Source organism: Onychomys torridus, chromosome 20, assembly GCF_903995425.1.
Source record: "Onychomys torridus chromosome 20, mOncTor1.1, whole genome shotgun sequence".
Taxonomy (NCBI): Eukaryota; Metazoa; Chordata; class Mammalia; order Rodentia; family Cricetidae; genus Onychomys; species Onychomys torridus.
This window is the reverse complement of record NC_050462.1, coordinates 13,155,137-13,173,426: the sequence shown is the minus strand read 5'-3', so window position 1 is coordinate 13,173,426 and position 18,290 is coordinate 13,155,137. Positions and strand designations below refer to the sequence as shown.

Genomic DNA, 18,290 nt, shown 5'->3' with positions numbered 1-18,290 from the left:
TGACCCTTTGATACAGTTCCTCATGTTGTGGTGACCCCCAAGCATACGATTATTTTGTTGTTCCTTTATTACTGTAATCTTGCTACTGTTATGAATCATAATGTAAGCATCTGTGTTATCTGATGCTCTTAGGTGACCCCCATGAAAGGGTTGTTCAATTCCCAAAGGGTCGTGACCCACAGGTGGAGAAACATTGCTTTATGGGTAGAGCAAGCAGTGGCTGAAGGGACCACTGTGGAGGAAGTCTGAAGAGGTGGAGTGGACAGTGGCCAAACTGTGTCAGCCTACAGTTTTAGCCAGGATTTATCAATTTCTAAAGCATCCGGAGTGGAGAGCTTACGTGAAGGGTCTCTTCTGTCCAGGTGATTGACAAGTCCATTTAGATGAGTTTCAGTCCTCACTGCAGGGTAGGGGGTGTTTGCTTGGAGGGTTTTCTTACCAAAGTTTAACTGGAGAGTGATGAATTCAGTGGTCAGTTCTCAGGATTTTGATGATGTTAGGAAATAAAAGCATGGGTGAAGGGCCTTTTCAAATAGGAGTTAACTGTTGGACCCGAGGTCCTCCCTTTAGGTTTCAATTAGTACCTTTTCTCCCAGTAGGAGAAGAGACTTCTCTGATTTTTCTGGTGGATTTGGCTGTCTTTGGAACCATGTCCTTTGATAGTCTGTTGGAATTCATTGACTCTAGAAGCAAATTGGCTTAAGGGCTGGCCTTTGTCATCTGGGAACAGATCTGAATTTAGAAAAGTTTGCCATAAAGGACACCAAAGTGCTTAGGCCAGAGCTGGTGAGGACCTCTGTGGACCTTGAAGAGAGTTGCTTGGAATTACCTTTTAGGTAAGGATGAGTCACCTGACCAAGCTTTTTAATAGGCAAATTTGGGGCCTGATTGGCCTGCTCCATCTTTCAGAGGATTAAGGTCACCAAAAGGAATGAAGATGTTTTCTAATTCCTGGAGACCCAGTTATCAAATATGTGATCTGGGAAATAAAGATGCACGTTACTGTGGGGTTTTATAGGGGACTAGTGTTAGTCTGGGCCCCAGGGTTTGTTAATAGGCCTTTGCCCAGTGAAGGGTGAGGACAGTAAGACACTCTTAAGTAAGTATTTGTAACGTGTAAGTTACTCCACCGACAGCAGGAAGCTGGGGTGAAAACTCTGGGTCTCTCATTGATGCCCATAACCTGACAAGAATCTTATTTTTGGTGGTGTTTTTTTGAGACAGGGTTTCTCTGTGAAGCAGTCCTGGCTGTCCTGGAACTCATAGAGATCTGCCTGCCTCTGCCTCCTGAGTGCTGGGATTAAAGGCGTGCGCCACCACCTCTTGGCAACAAGAATCTTTTTGAGTGGCTCTGTTGCTTGGTAGCCAGGCCAGTCATCTGAACAGGAACACTTGCCTCCCCTCCTTCACCCCAGGAAAGCCTTATAACTTAGGGACTTTAAGAAATACTATAAAGCATACCTAAAATGTAGCTAACATGGTGGCCTCTCTGATTGCCATCCACTCTCATCCAGGAGTGCTCTCCTCCGCAGTGGTCAGTGGCTATCGCCTGTCCTTCCCGTTGAGAGTACTCCACTTGACTCTGTAAAAACCTCCATCTGTCTGTCTTCTAGATGGCACTCTGCGTGTCTCTGAATTCTTTCACCAGACAGAGGGCTAAGGTGCTGAGAGCAGCTTGGGGTTCCGGTGGCAGCTTAAGCATTTGGGAAACATTGGTTCCTGGAGTGATGAGGACATCTAGACACTGTTCTACTTCCTTGGCCAATGTCAAACCCTGTAAAGTTAGACCACCACCATTCCTCTCAGAAAACCCTAAGTCCTGGAAAGTCCTTAGTGGCATGTATAAACTTCCCCAAATTCAGGATTTCCACTTGAAAACTTGATGGTTTCTCACCAGCTCTAATCCTGGCATTTGTGTTTCCCTTGAAGCCCAGGGGATGTCTTCCATATTTCAGATGTTTCCACCTACCTATGCCTGACATCACCTTGTAGCTTGTTGGTTCTTTTCAAGGTGTTCCATGAGGGTGGGGTGGGGCACATCCAGCTGCCACTCTGGGACTGCACTTGTGCCTACTCACACAGTAGAGGGAGGGGCCTCGCCTGCTCTTCATGTTTTATTACACAGAATATGAAAAAAAAGAGTGGATAGTTAATAGCTTTAATGACTTGTACTGCTTCATCAAGTATGATTAAACAAAACTGGCATTTTAATTAATTTATTTGTTTCACATGAAGAATGCAAAGACAGTGAGGCAATATATTGTCCCCCTTCCTAGCGTCCCATTAAGGCGCACCTCACCACTTCCTGCAAATGGCAGCATACTCCACCATCAACTGTTAGGTTGAAACAGAGTCCTTCCATGCTCTGAGCACTTTGCTTTCTTGCCGACATTGCCATAAAGAGAGATCTTGTTGGAGGTTTTGGTGCTGATATTATTAGACAAACTCAAGTGAAACCTCAGATGAACCACATCAGTAAATGGGAGCCATGTGTCATGTGAATGTGTAATTCTGCTGCAGAGGTAGGGAGGGATTCTCTGTTTCTCAGCTCTAGCTTTAAGCCAGTATGTTTGACCATTTTACAGCGTCACAGTTGGGTTGACTGAGCTTTCACCCATGGGCGATTATTGCAAACAGGACTTGCAGATCTTCAGACCTCAGGATGAACATTGGGTAGTCACTGGTGCAAAGCTGCATGAGTGTCTAGGTTTGGGGTGCACGTCTCTGGCCAATGCACTACAACTCACTATGTATCAGTGGTTCTCAACTTGTAGTTTGAGACCTCTTTGGCAAACCTCTATCTCTAAAACTTTACATTGTGATTCATAATGGCAGCAAAATTACACTTATAAAGTAACAATGAAAATAATTTTATGGTTGGGGGTCACCACAGCATGAGGAACTATGTTAAAGGGTCGCAGCATTAGGAAGATTGAGAACTACTGGGCTATATGATACTTCACTGGCTTTCCATTTTTACTTGGAAAGGCTGTATTATAGCTTTTGGATTATCACATTACATTCGTTTTTTAATACTATGAAGAGCAAAACTGCTTGACTAGCCCCACAGTCCCAATCTTCATCATCAATTTCTTTCTAGGATTTACAGCTCAGTGTCGCCCTTGACCTCCTTCTCTGTGCTCTCTGTTGGATGGCATCTGCTTTGGAAATGACTCTCCACATCTTGTGGTTTGAGATTTCCTCTCTTCTAAACTGAACTGTAGGCTGTTAACTTGTTTTACTGGGTGATTTTGTGTGTCAACTTGACACAAGCTAGAGTCATCAGTGAGGAAGGAGCTTCAGTTGAGGAAATGCCTCCATGAAATCCAGCTGTAAGGTCTTTTCTCAATTAGTGATCAGTGAAGGAGGACCCAGCTCATGGTGGGTGGTGCCATCCTTAGGCAGGTGGTCTTGGGTTCTATAAGAAAGAAGACTGAGCAAGCCAGGGAAAGCAAGCCAGTAAGCAGCACCCCTCCATGGCCTCTGCACCAGCTCCTTCCTCCGGGATCCTGCCCTGCTTGAGTTCCTGTCTTGACTTCCTTCAGTGATGAACAGCAATGCTGAAGTGTGAGCCACACAAACCCTTTCCTCCCCAACTTGCTTTTTGGTCATGGTGTTTTGTTGCAGCAGTAGAAATTCTAACTAAGACACTTGTTTTCTTTGTTGTTCATTGATGGTTTCTAGAAGAGGAGGACTAAGCCATTGTCATACAGGCATGTTCAATGTCAAAGGCATCGAACATGTTTGGCTAAAAAATATTTTTCTGTGTAAGAAGATAAATATAAATAGGGTGCAGATTGTGAGAATACAGGTTGTTTGTCACAGAAGAAAGGCCCGTGTAACCATCACTAATCAAGGCAGGGAACAATGCCAGCACCCTGGAAGTTCACCTAGTGACCCCTCCTGGTTCCTGTTAACCTTTTTGCCTTTTAATCTCTAATATGAGTTTGTCCAGTGTTTGGATTTTGTGTAAATGAACCAATATCATTAGTGCAGCTGGCTTCTTTTGTTCAACCCCGAGATTCAGCCTTTCATGGCTGTAATAGCACTGTTATCATCCATAGGTAAACATGGAAGGCTGTTGTGAAAGAGCCTGCTCTCCACACTGTGTGAGCTTATGGATACAGATGGTTGTGTTTTTATATATCTGCCGATGCGTGGGATTGCTGCATCAGAGGGCATGTGTGCATCGTTACAAGTTCTCCAAGGCAGTTTAGTTTGAAATTTATCTTGCTGAACATGCTGTATTCCGTATTGCATACTGGCTACAGCACACTCTTTGGAGGGGCCCTCTTCTTCAAGAACCATCTGTATTTTCCCTTGGGAGTTTTTTTCTCTGTCTAAGAGAGCTGCAGATGTCCTTTATATATTTGAGTATGGACGTTTTGCTGATTATACATCTTGCAATTATCTTTTCCCATTCTGTTTGTCCTTTTATTTTATTTACTTTTGGATTACTTAAAGCTTGTACTTCTGTTATTGTGCAGTTTATAAATGTCTTTTAAGACAGGGTTTTGCTCTATAGCTCAGATCAGTCTTGGACTTGCAATCCTCCTGCCTCTGTGCTAGAAATCTGGGTATGTGTCTTAATTGCCAGGCAAGTGTTTCCTCTTGTGGATTGTACTCTTGATGTTCAATTGTACAAATATTTTCTTACATACAAAACAAATCCTAAAGATGTCTTTCTGTGTCCCTCTCTTTCTTCTATCACTCACATTTAGATCTACATTTCACTCAGCATCTATTTTTCTGTGTGAGTCTTGTGTGTGGTGTGAGACTAAAGTCAAGACTGACTTTGTTTATTTGGATATACAGCAAATCCAGCGTCACTTATTTAGTAAGAAATAACCACATTTCTTCATAACAGTAGAGGGTCCTATCTGCCACCAACCAAGTGCCCACTTTTGTGGGATAAGAAGGATGAAGAGAGAAGGAAGAGGAGAAACTAGACAGAGAAGGAAAGAGGGAGAAATTAAAAAAAGAGTGAATCAGTGGAAACATTTTCATGTTCAACCAATATACTATACATTCAAGATGTAGAAGGAGAAGATTGGAGGCAGTCATCACAGAGACCAATAAAAACTACTTTTCAGTGCTGTAGGTAGAATGAGCCTTTAAGTTGAGAACTTCTACCAGGATCCATGCAGCACAACTAAAAAATAGAAAGCTTGACCTAAAAATGAAACTCTCAATCAACAGAGATTTTGAGTTGATTGAAAACTGTACATTCCAGAATGAGGTGGGGCAGGTGGGTTAGGAGGAGAGTGGGTTTGCTGAGTGTCAACTCCATCCCAGCAACAGTGGCTGGGAAGACACCAGAGCATGGCCTTTGAAGGACAGAAGGGAAGAAAGCTTGTATTTCACTAAGTCACAAGTTAGGTGTCAGGGTCCTTAAGGAACCAAGTGGATAAATGATTTTGAGGAAGTTTCTTGGCAATTCATCCTGGCATGCAAGACTGGAAATGAAGGAAGGAAAGGAAGAGGGGGCAGTATTGCACACGATGCAGCCACCTGTAATGCATCTGTGAAAAGTAGGGTGGAAGGTTGGCAATCTTAACAATACCGCAAGCAAATGTGAATGGGTACAAGGCAGCAGCTGGGATAATTACGAAGTTGGAAGACATTAAACATACAGTGAAATGGAACTGTTATCTCAGTGAGGAAAAATATTCAGAGATTAAAAGATTCAAGGTCCAGTGAAGTGTACAAGGAAGTGATGCCATGATTTGGTGGCTGGTGTGAATTAAAACAACCCTTTTGATCTTCATGCTAAAAGCTTTATTCTTTATGGCTTGTGGGATTGTGACATTAAGCCTTCAGAAAAGAGATTTGGTTGTATTGAACTAAGCAGTCCTGATCCTAATGTGAATATTCTTTTTTGGTGTTTTTCTGAGATGGGCTATTTATATATCCAGGGGTGACTTTGTGTTCCTGATACTTCTGCCTCTACCTCCCAATTACGGGAATCATAAGTGCATCACCACACTCAGCAAGCATTCTTTATTGATTTTTATCCTAGAGATAAAATGAATAAAGGTTATGAATACAGACAAGAGCATCAGAGTTGTGAATTTTGAAAAGAGAAAGCTTGGAGGGGGGCAAAGGGGCAGATGCTATTAGCTTGTAAAGGAAGATAGCCGGAGATAGCATCCATATCTGATGCAACTAGAGAGCTTTTAGAACATGGGTGTGTGGTCAGGGAACCGGATGTGGTGATACACAGTAACAGTTCTGAAGGATGGAGAAATGGCCTCTGAGTTAATGTCATAGAAAGCTAATCAATACGTTCTTCCGAACTGACAATGAAGGGAAAAATGCTACAAGAAAATAATTTCCCGAGCTGGAACTAACCACTAGAAGTAAAGTACAAATGGTTAAAAATACTTGCCTCTGGGGAGAGAGACTTTTATTTTTGATCATGTACATGCATGGCTGGTGAACATAAGCAGCATGTTGAAAGATACATGATGTCAAATTGGATTCCTTCCAGAAATGCAAATGTAACTCAAAATTAGAAAATCTATTAATGCCAATCACTACATTAGTAGATGAAAAGAGAAAAATAATCATCATCTCAAACAGACACGAAAAATTTAATGAAGTTGAACAATTATCTATGACTCTGAAACTGAGTTAAAGGAGATTTCCTTCATTTAGAAAAGTTCCAAGGGGCTGGATAGATGGTTCAGCAGTTAAGCATGTGTACTGCTCTTCTAGGGGACCTGAGTTCAATTCCCAGTGCACATGTTGGGCAGCTCACAGCTACCTGTAACTCCAGCTCCAGGGCATCTGATACCCTATTCAGGCATCCATCAACATCTGAACCCATATACACATAACCACACACACAGACACACACACAGACACACACACACACACACACACACACACACACACACACGTACATAATTGAACATAAAACAATAGACTTCTGAGTGGGGAAAACAACCTCCTAGCACCTATCCTCTGCATTTGAAGGTAAACTCTTCCCTCTAGAAGCAGAAGTGAAATAAATGCATCTGCTGAGTTCATAATTGTCCTGGACATTTTACCTTGCCTAAACAGTATGAGTAAAAGAAAGAATAGTGAACTGTTGTTAGCCATGGGCAATATAGGACCCCAAGCTATGGACAAGAAGGTGCATCTACAGGGTCGCTGTGTGTAAGATGTTCTTTCTTACCTAAAAATCTGTTCTATGTCCTTATGCCCTTAGCAATCAGGAAAGCATAAACTAAAACTGCTTTGAGATTTCATCTGACTTCAGTCAGAATGGCATATATATATATATATATATATATATATATATATATATATATATATATATATATATATACACACACACATACACACACACACACATACATACACACCAGAATTTTAACTGACTGTAAAGAAAGATGGGAATGTGTAAGTAAATGGATGGAACTGGAAAATATTGTACGAGTGCAGTCACCCAGACACAGATAGACAAAGCATATAATTTAGCTGCAGAAGCCAGGAAAGCAGAGAGGAATCATGGGAAGGTACAGAGGAGGAGCTCCAGAGAGGGCGACAGTAGAACACAGATGTTATAAAAGGGGAAAGAGGGAAAATGGGAGAGTTAATTGGGGTTGGAGAAGGAGGGTGACAGAGCAAGAGGCAAAAAGAGATAAGTAACACTAAGGATGTTTGAAAAGTCATAGGGAAGCATTTTATAAATTTATTAAAAACACACTGCATGTTTGTATACATATATAAATATATATTAATATATTTCACATATTTGTGGTACATACCCACACACATACATCCATACATAGCTTAAAGGAAGTTATGACATAAAGGAGCCACAGTTCTGTCTATAAAGAACCCCAGTGCCAGGTAAGAGATATCTTTCTTTTAGTTGTTAGGGTGGGGTCCAATATACCCTCCCCACCAAAAACAAAAACAAAAACAAAAACATCGGCTATTACTGTTGCCTTTGGTTGCCTTCCAGAACTTGAAAGTAAGGTCCCATTGCTGAAGACACCACACCTTAGGTCACAGGGCTTGATGAATCAAGCTGCTGCTGACCTGGAAGGCTCTTTCCTGAGGATCAGTTCTCATAGTATTGGAAGGTGCTCTGCAAGTTGCCAAGGGAGAAAAGATAGCCATCCCATCCAGCTGTAAATCCTGTGAAGTACCACAATAACTGGGCTGGCAAGATGTCTCTAATGATGTAATAGTGGCACTTATATCTTAGTTGTAACCACCACTTGTCAAATTGGACTTAAGACCTATTCTATAAAAGTGAACTGTAAGTCCAGGAAAGAATCTGTGGCTGGAGAGGTTATATACCCCAGAAGAGAGTCTAAATTTTCCTAATTCAATATAGCATCCAACTGTATTCTAAAAACATTATACCCATTAAGTTACACCCATCATCAACGACTCTTCTTTTTGCAGTAGACATAGGCTACTACTACTACAACTGGCCAAAAGGTAGACAAAAGACTATGGTCTGCTTGGCCCCAGTTGGTATATCCACAACACGTCTCCTACACATTAGGCTCAGGGAACATTATGGAAGAGGGAAAGAGAAGATTTTGCCTGCTGCAAAATGGTATCTATTAGACATAAGGAAGCCAATTTTGTGAAATCTCAACAATATGTCTGCTAAAACAAGACTTGTAAAATGACCGCACCAGTTAACATGCCGATGTGGATGGAGGAAAATTTCATAAGGCTCCATCCCTGCATGAAGAGTTACAGTCAGTGGCTGCTGAGTGGAGGTGGTAGGGGTGGGGTGGGATGGTGAGGATTAGTTTTCTCTAGGGACAAGCACCCTGACAGGTTATCCAATCTTAAGCTGTCAGCCTTGAACACTTGTATAAAAAGGCAACACTAATTGGGGTCAATATGTTGTGTGTGTCTAATAATTTCAGAATCATGAATTTGAGAGGCAAAGTGTGGGGACATGGAGGAGTTGGAGGGAGAGAGTCAGGGGTGGAAATGTCAGTACAATGAACTCATATATGAAATTACAAAAAATAATTTTGAAACATTTTTTTTCTATAGATTTCAAAAGTTAATGCCCTTTTTCTTGGTTTTGTTTTGTTTTGTTTTTAAGACAGAGTTTCTCTGTGTAACAACTCTGGCTGTCCTGGACCTTTTGCTGTAGACCAGGTTGGCTTTGAACTCACAGAGATCCACCTGCCTCTGCCTCCCAGGTGCTGGGATTAAAGGTGTGCACCACCACTACCTGGCAAGATACTTCTTAAAGGTTAAATTACTAGTGATTAACAAAAGAAGTTCTTAATAAAGAACTCATCAAAAACTAGTGACAAATAGAGCTGGTCATATTTGTGGCTGACTGGAGCATACTCCTGTAAGTCTTTTAAAGATGGTATGTACATTCAATGAAGCTTTAGTAAGAATTTTAACAAGTTTTATTTTGTGGTAGTCGATAAACATTGTAAAATTTACACAAAAGGGCAAAAGGCAAGACTCACTTAAAAATACCAGAAAATGAACTACTAGGTCCACTTCCCGGTAATTTTGTATACTTAAGTATCAAATAATATACTCTCAAATATTCATGCCAGTCTTGTTTAAAACAGTGAAATAAAAACAAAGCAAAATGCAGGGGCTGGGAGATGGACCAGTACTTAAAAGCGCTGCTGTGACAGCTCATAGCCACATGTAACTCCAGTTACAGGGAATTCAACTCTCTCTTCCGACCTCCGTGTGTATCAGGCATTCACACGGTGCACACACTACATGCAAACTAACACTCATACACACAAAATAAAAAAAAATGAATAAATACTTTAAAACTAAAAATAAGATCAGAAAGAACTCAGATGTCTATCAACAATGGAGTAGATAAATAGATTGTACTATATTTATTTAATGGAATACTATAAAACAATAAAAAGAATCAATGAACTATACCTATGAGCAGCTTGGATAAAATTTGAAAGTATAATGTCTAGTGCAAAAAGATTATAAATACATGTAATCAGTTTGTTAGAAAGGTTTGAGATGTGCTACATAAAAAGAAGTAGTGCTGTGGCTGTAGCTCAGAGGGTGAGTGCTTGCTTAGCAGGCACAAGGCCCTAGGTTCAATTCCCAGAACCGTTAATAAATAAATAAGTAGCACAGTTTTGGGGCTCAACGGATCTCTTAGCAGTCGGGAGTGCTTGGTGTTCTTGCAAATGACCTGGGTTCAGTTTCCAGCACTCACATGGTAGCTCACAACCACCCCAAACTCCAGTTCCAGAGGATCTGGCACCTTCTCTTGACTTCTGTGTGTACCAGGCATGGGTGCGGTACACACACATTCATGCAGGCAAAACACTCATACATATAGAATAAAAACAAATCTCTATTTTTGAGGAAGCATCAGCAATACATGTTTTTTTAACATTGTGTTTGGTACCTATGTGATACACACTTTTTACAAATATTCAACATATGCTCATGTAACCGTCTTTCCTTTTGTGTTCTCCACCCCCGCCCCAGACCCTGTGCATAGATTTCTTCCAAGGAAAGGATAGCATTGTATTGTTATTGTTATTATTATTATTATCATTATTATTATTATTATCATTATCATTATCATTATTATTTTGACTTTCAGAAAACTACCAAGTGGCTTTCCAGACTGGTAGTTCACTGTACCTAAATGAAGATGTTTATGATAGTGCAGATGCTAAAAGGAGAGGTCACAACAAAGTGGATATTACCTGGATCCTGCTCATTCGCTACTACATACACCTGCAAAGAATTAACAACATGAGCAAGCTGCTAGGTGAGTCTCAATATGGTTTAAAAAGTGTGTGTGTGTGTGTGTGTGTGTGTGTTTCTCCTTTTCATACTTAGGTCACATTTCTAACTTAGAGTATAAAGTTATTTGGACATCTTCTGATGTCAAAAGAGATCATCTTCCGATATCATCATCAGATTTACTTTACGTTTCAGGGATTTGAACCTGGCATAAAGGGAGCTTCAGCTAGAATAGTATTTCAATGTAACTTGTGTCTATAGAAATTCCACATATCTTCTTTCATGTATTTAAAAACAGCATGCTAGAGAGGTGGCTTCCCAAGATTGCCAAGTGGTCCATAGAGTGAAATAGCCAAAAAACCAGGGACTGCAGAGTGACAGCTTACAAATGAACAAGATAGAATCTGGCTTTAGGATGTGTTCTAGTATCTAGTGTGAAAAAGAGATGGAACGTATTACTTTGGATAGGATATTTAATTATAAGTCTAAAAATCACCACCTGCCTTAGTTTGGGTTTCTATTGCTGTGATAATACACCAAGACCAAAAGTAATTGAGGAAGAAAGGGCTTATTCCAGTATACAACTCTCAGGTCACACTCCATTGCTAAGGGAAACCAGGGCAGGGACTCAAGGCAGAGGTCATGGAGGAGTGCTGCTTACTGGCTTGCTCCCTGTGGTTTTGCTCAACCTGCTTTCTTATAGCACCCAGGACCACCTGCTCAGGAGCAGCAACACCCACAGGAAGCTGGGCCTTCCCATATCTGCCATCAATTAAGAAAATACCACACAGGCTTGCCCACAGGCAGGTTTAGTGGGGGCATTTTCTCTATTGCCGTTTCCTTTTCCCAAATGACTGTAGCTTGCATCAAGTTGACATATAACTAGTCAGCACACCCTGTAAAGAATATCTAGGAAAACTGGGGAAGCCCACCCACATCAGCCGTTTCCATGACTATTTTGACAGTATTAGTGTTTTATTCTTCCTTTGCAGACCCTTGAAGTTAGTGACCTAGTATTGCTCATGAATGAAGTCAACAAAGACTAGGTGTTGGTGGTGTTTTTGCTCTTTCAGGAGGCCTACCCCCCAGCTCCCAAATAAATCATACACAGAGGCTTATCCTTAATGATTAGTGCCTGACCTTAGCTTGGCTTGTTTCTTTTCAGCTTTCCTTAACTTAAGTTATCTCGTCTACCTTTTGCCTCTTCTGTAAATCTTACTTCTCTGTGGCTGGCTGTGTAGTTGGGTGGCTGGCCCCTAATGTCCTCATCCTTCCTCTCTCGTTTCTTGATCTTTCCTCCTCCTAGATTTCCCCTTCTATACATTCTCTCTGCCTGCCAGACCCGCCTATCCTTTCTCCTGCCTTGCTATTAGCTGTTCAGATCTTTATTAGACCTTTACGTGTTTTAGACAGGCAAAGTAACACAACTTCACAGAGTTAAACAAATCCAACATAAAAAAGTAACATATCTTAAAATAATATTCTACAACACCAGGGTCCAGTGTCTGAAAGGCAAACAAGGCCACCAAGCTCAGTCACAGAATGGCTGAGCACAGAGGTCAGGCATTAGCAAGGGGGTAAGCTATCACTGGGGAAGGTTTTAGGGTTGAAAAGCTTATTGTGCTGTGTTCTGGATTGATAGAAACTCACCCAGAGGGGAAGGGTGTGGACTTGGGCCTGACCTGCCACCACAGTGACCAGTGACCATCACGCCTAATCCAGTAGCTGGCACTTTCCACAGACGCATTTCTGTCTCTGCTTTTACCCTTTAGGCTTTCTTAGAGTTTTGTCCAGCCTGTAAACATAACTTGTATGTGCCAAGGCTCCCCACCCCCAGGGTGACCTTAACCAATAAGGGAAGAGACAGTAGAGGAACACTTTCTGTCTTAATGGAGATTGTCCTTCATGTTTTTGTTTGTTTGTCGTCCCGGTCCCCAGAAGATCTTATCAGGACCCATCCCTTGTTTCCCATGGGTCTGTCCCATTCACCTTTTTACCCTTCTAACATCCCCTCTCTTGGCTCCTGTTTTCTGGACCACCCACAAAGGTCTTTGAGATCCCTTTTCAGAAGAACATGACACATCTAAATCTCCACGACAGGGTTTGTTTTGTGGGAACCCAAAATAAGACAGGTAGACAGAACAGATGGTGTAGTTCTTAGCATTTACAACCAGCAGTAATATCCTTGTGTATCTCTGAGATTTCCCTTGAAGCCTGTGGCAATCAGCAATCATTTGCATATAAATCCCACAGAGCAAGGTCATGGGGAGACACTAGCTGGTTGGTGTACTATAGCAGTCAGTGAACAAATACCAAGACTGAGACCATTCTGTCCCTCACATGAGCCTCAACAATGATCTTTCTGTTCCCTAAGCATCTGCAACTCCAGTCTCAGGGATTTCTTTGCCCGATGATATGCTCCTCACATCCCTGTACAACTCTGAACTGATTTTGCGCCAAAAAGAAATGCATCTTTTCCTGAAACGATTCTTACAACTCTACTCTTCCTCATGCATCGAAGGGTTTCCAAGGGAACTTCTTCAAGGTGTGGAAAACTTTGTTCCACTAGAGAAAGTCCTGTTTGATTCATCAGGCAAGGTAAGCTTCTAAAACATGTATCTCCACAAGTTGTCTTGGAGTCACCCTCCTATTTCAGAAAGGAACACATCAGCCGCCAAGTGGTACAGAGTTCCGTGATGGCTCATTTCTCTAGAACCGCATAGGAGGACCACCAAGTTGCCTGCGATTTCAGGATAATTCCCACTTCAAGTCTTCTTTCTTGTTCCCGTTGACCTTTGAAATGCTCCAGAATCTCTCTATTCCTGAAAATCAATATATTTCAGGCAGCCATTTTGCTAAGATCTGATGCAAATTCCAGTATTATAACTTTGCCATAATCTAATATGAGTCTTTCTAAATCCACACCCAAGTTCTTTTTTATTTGTTTTAAGTGTGTAAAATATTCATTGAACTTCTCACAACAGTTAATATAAATAGATTAAAGAAGTAAAAGCTTTAGATGAATTAAGAGTTGGAGAACATTTTATTTGGGAAAGGTCTATTAAATTAGATGGATTTTTACAAAATATGTAATATGAAAACATTAGAGGTTCCCATTGACGAGACATAAAAAGATAAAGTTTCAGGAGTTACTTTTAAAATCATCATGGTCTTGAGTAATAGAAATGTTTAAACAAGCTACTGAAATGAGAGAGTTTGATTATACTGAACAAGTCATTTCAAAAATAGGAATATGGACTTGAAATTTAACAATCAATAAATATTTGTTCAATCCTTACAGTATGCCAAAGCAATACTGACTTGACAGAGACAGATAATGTAGAAAATCAGAGCCCATGAGTACAGGCTTGGTCTAGTAGTAGAGAAAGAGATCTTAGGTTTGACCAAGAGGAAGTTAGATTACTTTAGAGATTCTTTCTAAGGGACATCACAAGGCAAGTGTGAAAATTTAAAATGGATTATTGATGGTTTTACTTTAAATTGCTACAGGAAATGCTGGGAGAATATTTGATGGTTTAAGTATAATCAAGACACATCTCACTATGACCTCAATAGAACAGGAAAAAGTGTCAAGATACGACAGATGGGATCACATGAAATCCAAAGGATTTTAGGGGCTGAGGAGATGGCTCAGTGGCTGTGCAAACATGAGGACCTGACTTTACCCCTTGACCATCCATGTAAAAAGCTCCATGTCGTGGCTCTTCAGATGGTTGACTGGACTAATATAGGTAGATGCCAAAAGCTTGCTGGCCAGTCAGTCTAGTCAAACTGGTATGGAACATGATATAGAAACACACTAAAGTTGACCTCTCACTTCCAGAAGCATATACACAAGAAAGTATGCTTACACACACACACACACACACACACACACACAGCTTCTGCACAACAAAAGAAATTTCAGAAAGAGTTGACAGACAGATTGTAGAATGGGAGAAAAATCTTTGTTCAGCTATACTTCAGAGAAGGGGTAAATATTTAGAATATAAAAAGAATAGCAAAAACTAAGTACTAAAACCAAAACTGCCAATCACCAAATGGACCAATGGACTAAGAAGACAGTTTTCAAAAGAAGAAATACAAATGACCAATAATATATATTTTTAAAAGCATTCAGCGTCCTTAGCCATCAGAGAAGTGGAAACTAAAATTACTTTGGGATTCTGTCTCACCTAATGAGAATGGCTACCTTTAAGAAGACAAATGACCACAAATCCTAGGTGGGCTATGAGGAAAGGTCAACCTCTTATCTGCTATTGGTGGGAGTGAAAAATAGTGCAACCACTGTAGAAACTAGTGTGAAGGCTTCTAAAATTCTAAAATAGAACTACCATGTGACCCATCAATGCCACTCCAGGTATACATCCAAAGGACTTTACATCCTATTACAGCAACATCTGCGTGTCCATGTTCCCTGCTTTTCTTTTCATAGTAGCAAAGAAGTTGGATCAGCCTAGATGACTATAAGCTGATGCATTCATCTGATGTAAGACAAGTGCACAGTGGAGTTTTATGTAGCTGTAAAGGAGAATGCAATTATGAATTTGTAGGAAAATTGGTGGTATTGGAAAAATAGTATATCAAGTGAGCTAACTGAGGCTCAGAAAGACAAATGTTCCTCTCTTACATGTGGATCCTGGCCTCTAATGGTAAATACATGTATCTACACAGGTGTAGACATGGGTAAAGCCCAGGGGACTAGAGAAGAGCCCTTGATACAGGGTGGGAGGGTTAATAAAGGGGTGAGGAAGACAATAGAACACATGAGGTATTAAAGTAGAAAGGGGAATACTGGGGGTGTAAGGATACAGCAGGAGAAAGGGAAGCAGGGAAATGGTGGGGGAAGTCAACCAAAATGAAGTGTGTATGACAATACCATAAGGAAACCTGTTACTTTAGAGGCATTTTTTTGATTAAAAAAATAAAATCATGTTCTCACAAGAAAAAGTAATATAAAACAACGCGTGTATATTAGCTTTACTCTTGGTGTTGTGTAGCATTGACCAGCAAAAGAGAAAGGAAAAGGAATTAAATAAGAGGCACAGTGAAGTAATGAGCCCTAGGACTGCAAGAGGCAAGAAAGATTCAGCTGTAAGAGACACGACTTAAGAACAAAAAAAGCACACACTGAAACAGCGTCATGCCCCTTCGGAGAAAGAAGGCAAAGGGGCCTTGGGAAGCTTGTGATCCTTAGAACCCGGGGACACAATGAGCAGATGGGGAGGGGGTGGGGCTGGGCAGAGGAGGAGCTTCTTGTGGAGGAAGCTGCTTTGTAGATGGAAGGCCTGAGATTCCAGCTATAAACTCAAGGAGATATGGAATCTGTGAGCAGCTGGTACATATTTATGAAGAGACAAAATTATTTCACTTGCATGGATTCTTTTAAAGTTAGAAAAAGGTGTTCAGTTATTCTGAATTAACTCCATCTTTGAACCTCACCATTTAGCTCTTTAGTGTTTACTATGAGAGACTTCCATGTACCTGCCATGTCCACGCCTCTGCCACCAGCTTGGCCAGGGAAGTGACCTGAAGCTGTGGCTTATTCTGGCACAGGAACCTTCATGCATCTTATCAGGATGGAGTGAGCACCTCTGTGCTGGGAGATAATGTTAAAAGCTTAAAAGAATACTCCAGAACACTCCTGGCCTTTTTATTCCAAAGATTTAGTTGGATGGTTTTTGTTTGTTTTATTTTTCTCTTTTAATAAACTGTAACCTTAGAAGTAATGGGTCATGTGTGGTGGTGCATTCCTGTAACCCCTGACATTCAGGAAGCTAAGCCATGAGGATTGTAAACTGTAGGCCAGCCTGGAGTACATGGTAAGACACTGTTAAATTATAATATAAATTACATATTAACATGAAACATTTAAATAATAAAACAAATGTTATGGTCCTGGAGAAGTCCCACAAAAGACCACCATCTACATATGCAATCAGCATGCTGGGGCCATCCATCCTACACAAGGGCAAAATGGTGATGACCACTGAAGAGGAAGGAGGCTCCTTTTAAGCACAGCTAAGGGGAGTTCCAAGGACAGTTAGATCAGCTCAGATATGATTGGCTTACGCAAGTGGCAATCATAATAGTATGTGCTAATTGGCTAGTGCTAGCCAGGGGCTCTTTAAGGCTACAGCTTTTCCATATGTGGGCAGGACCTGACAAGTCCCAGGCTTTGTTATTATTTGGTTATCACACTGAGCTGTTCTGGCTGAGGCCTGGTACATGCAGTACCATGTACTTGCTGTTGGGGTGTTGGAGACTGATTGTCGTTTGTTTATGACTCTTCCTCAGAAACTACCTGCTCAGTTCTAAGAAACTGGGAACAGGCTTTAACTGAGTTATTAGGGCAGGCTGTCATGATATTTGCCTGGCATTCTCAACAAGGTAAAACTCATTAAGGTACTTTTAAAAACTCTATTAAAGAACCTTGTATGTTGGCTTATGTCCATAATCCCAACACTCAGGAGGCTGAGTCAGGAGGATCATGAATTTTTCTGTCAGCCTGGGCTTTCCTGGTAAAGCCTCTGAGGCTGTACAATATAACCCCACCTCAACACAACAACATGAACTCAAGATGAACCCAGATAAAGAAATCATGAAGGAATTATCCCTGAGGTAATGTGTTGGAATCATGTGGGAAGATGTTTCAAAGGACTCTCCCATCTTTCCTGAAACAGGAGGACTCTGACATTCCTGATACTTACCATCTCATTCTGGACTGAACTCTAGCTCATGGAGAATTTCAAGGGTAAAGGTAGAGGGAGATTACACTTGTGTGAATCACAACATTGACACTATAGAGTGTGGCTTCCTATGGTTGATGATGGGCTGTGCTTGTAGTGAATTTCCTTGACCTTCACATAGTGTTGGAACACATCAGGCTCCTTCAAATCTCACGTGAAGGAGCAAAGAATGTCCAACCAACAAATAGTTTACTCCCAAGAAAAGCAGAAGTGTGCATGTCCCAGATACTTCTCTCAAATTCATCGATCGAGTAACTTTCCTCCAGAAGAGGATTGAGAGGGAGGGGCACACCAGCAAGATCGCCCAACAGCACACATAGCATGGAAGGAAGCAGCAGCTATGGGGTTCCCAGCCAACACCAGCTTCCGATTCACCTCTTTGGAACTGAGACTCTTATGTGGATTATTGCGTACGTCCTAGACACCTGGGGTTTCCTTTCAGTTCTTTGTTTGTTTGTTTGTTTGTGTTGATTGGTGTCTCATTTTAGGCCAGTCTTATCTGAAACTTTCTCTGTAGCTCAGGCTAGCCTCAAACTCATAAGTGCCTTCCTTCTTCAGTCTGCTAAGTGGTAGGATTATAGGCTTCCACCATCTTGCCTGGTTATACCGTGGCTCTGGAAGCAGAGGACAGGGGACACAGGACCTGAAGGCTGAGAACGTGTCTTAGTTGCTCCATTCTTGTGCACATTGTTAGAAACTAATGCGCATGACCGAAGTCTGTTTTGAAAGTGTCACTGGCCCAATTGTTCTGGTTTGGAGGGCCACCTAGACTCT

At 41.2% G+C, this 18,290-nt stretch overlaps 1 protein-coding gene across 1 annotated transcript in view; it reads left to right on the top strand.

Moving 5' to 3' along the window:
- Cfap54 (cilia and flagella associated protein 54) overlaps nucleotides 1-18,290 on the top strand; it is a 286,067-nt gene that overhangs the window by 218,053 nt on the left and 49,724 nt on the right. Inside the window, exons 62-63 of the mRNA XM_036170056.1 lie at nucleotides 10,601-10,771; nucleotides 13,121-13,344. Of these exons, the coding sequence (XP_036025949.1) occupies nucleotides 10,601-10,771; nucleotides 13,121-13,344 (395 nt within the window). The remainder of the gene's footprint in view (nucleotides 1-10,600; nucleotides 10,772-13,120; nucleotides 13,345-18,290) is intronic.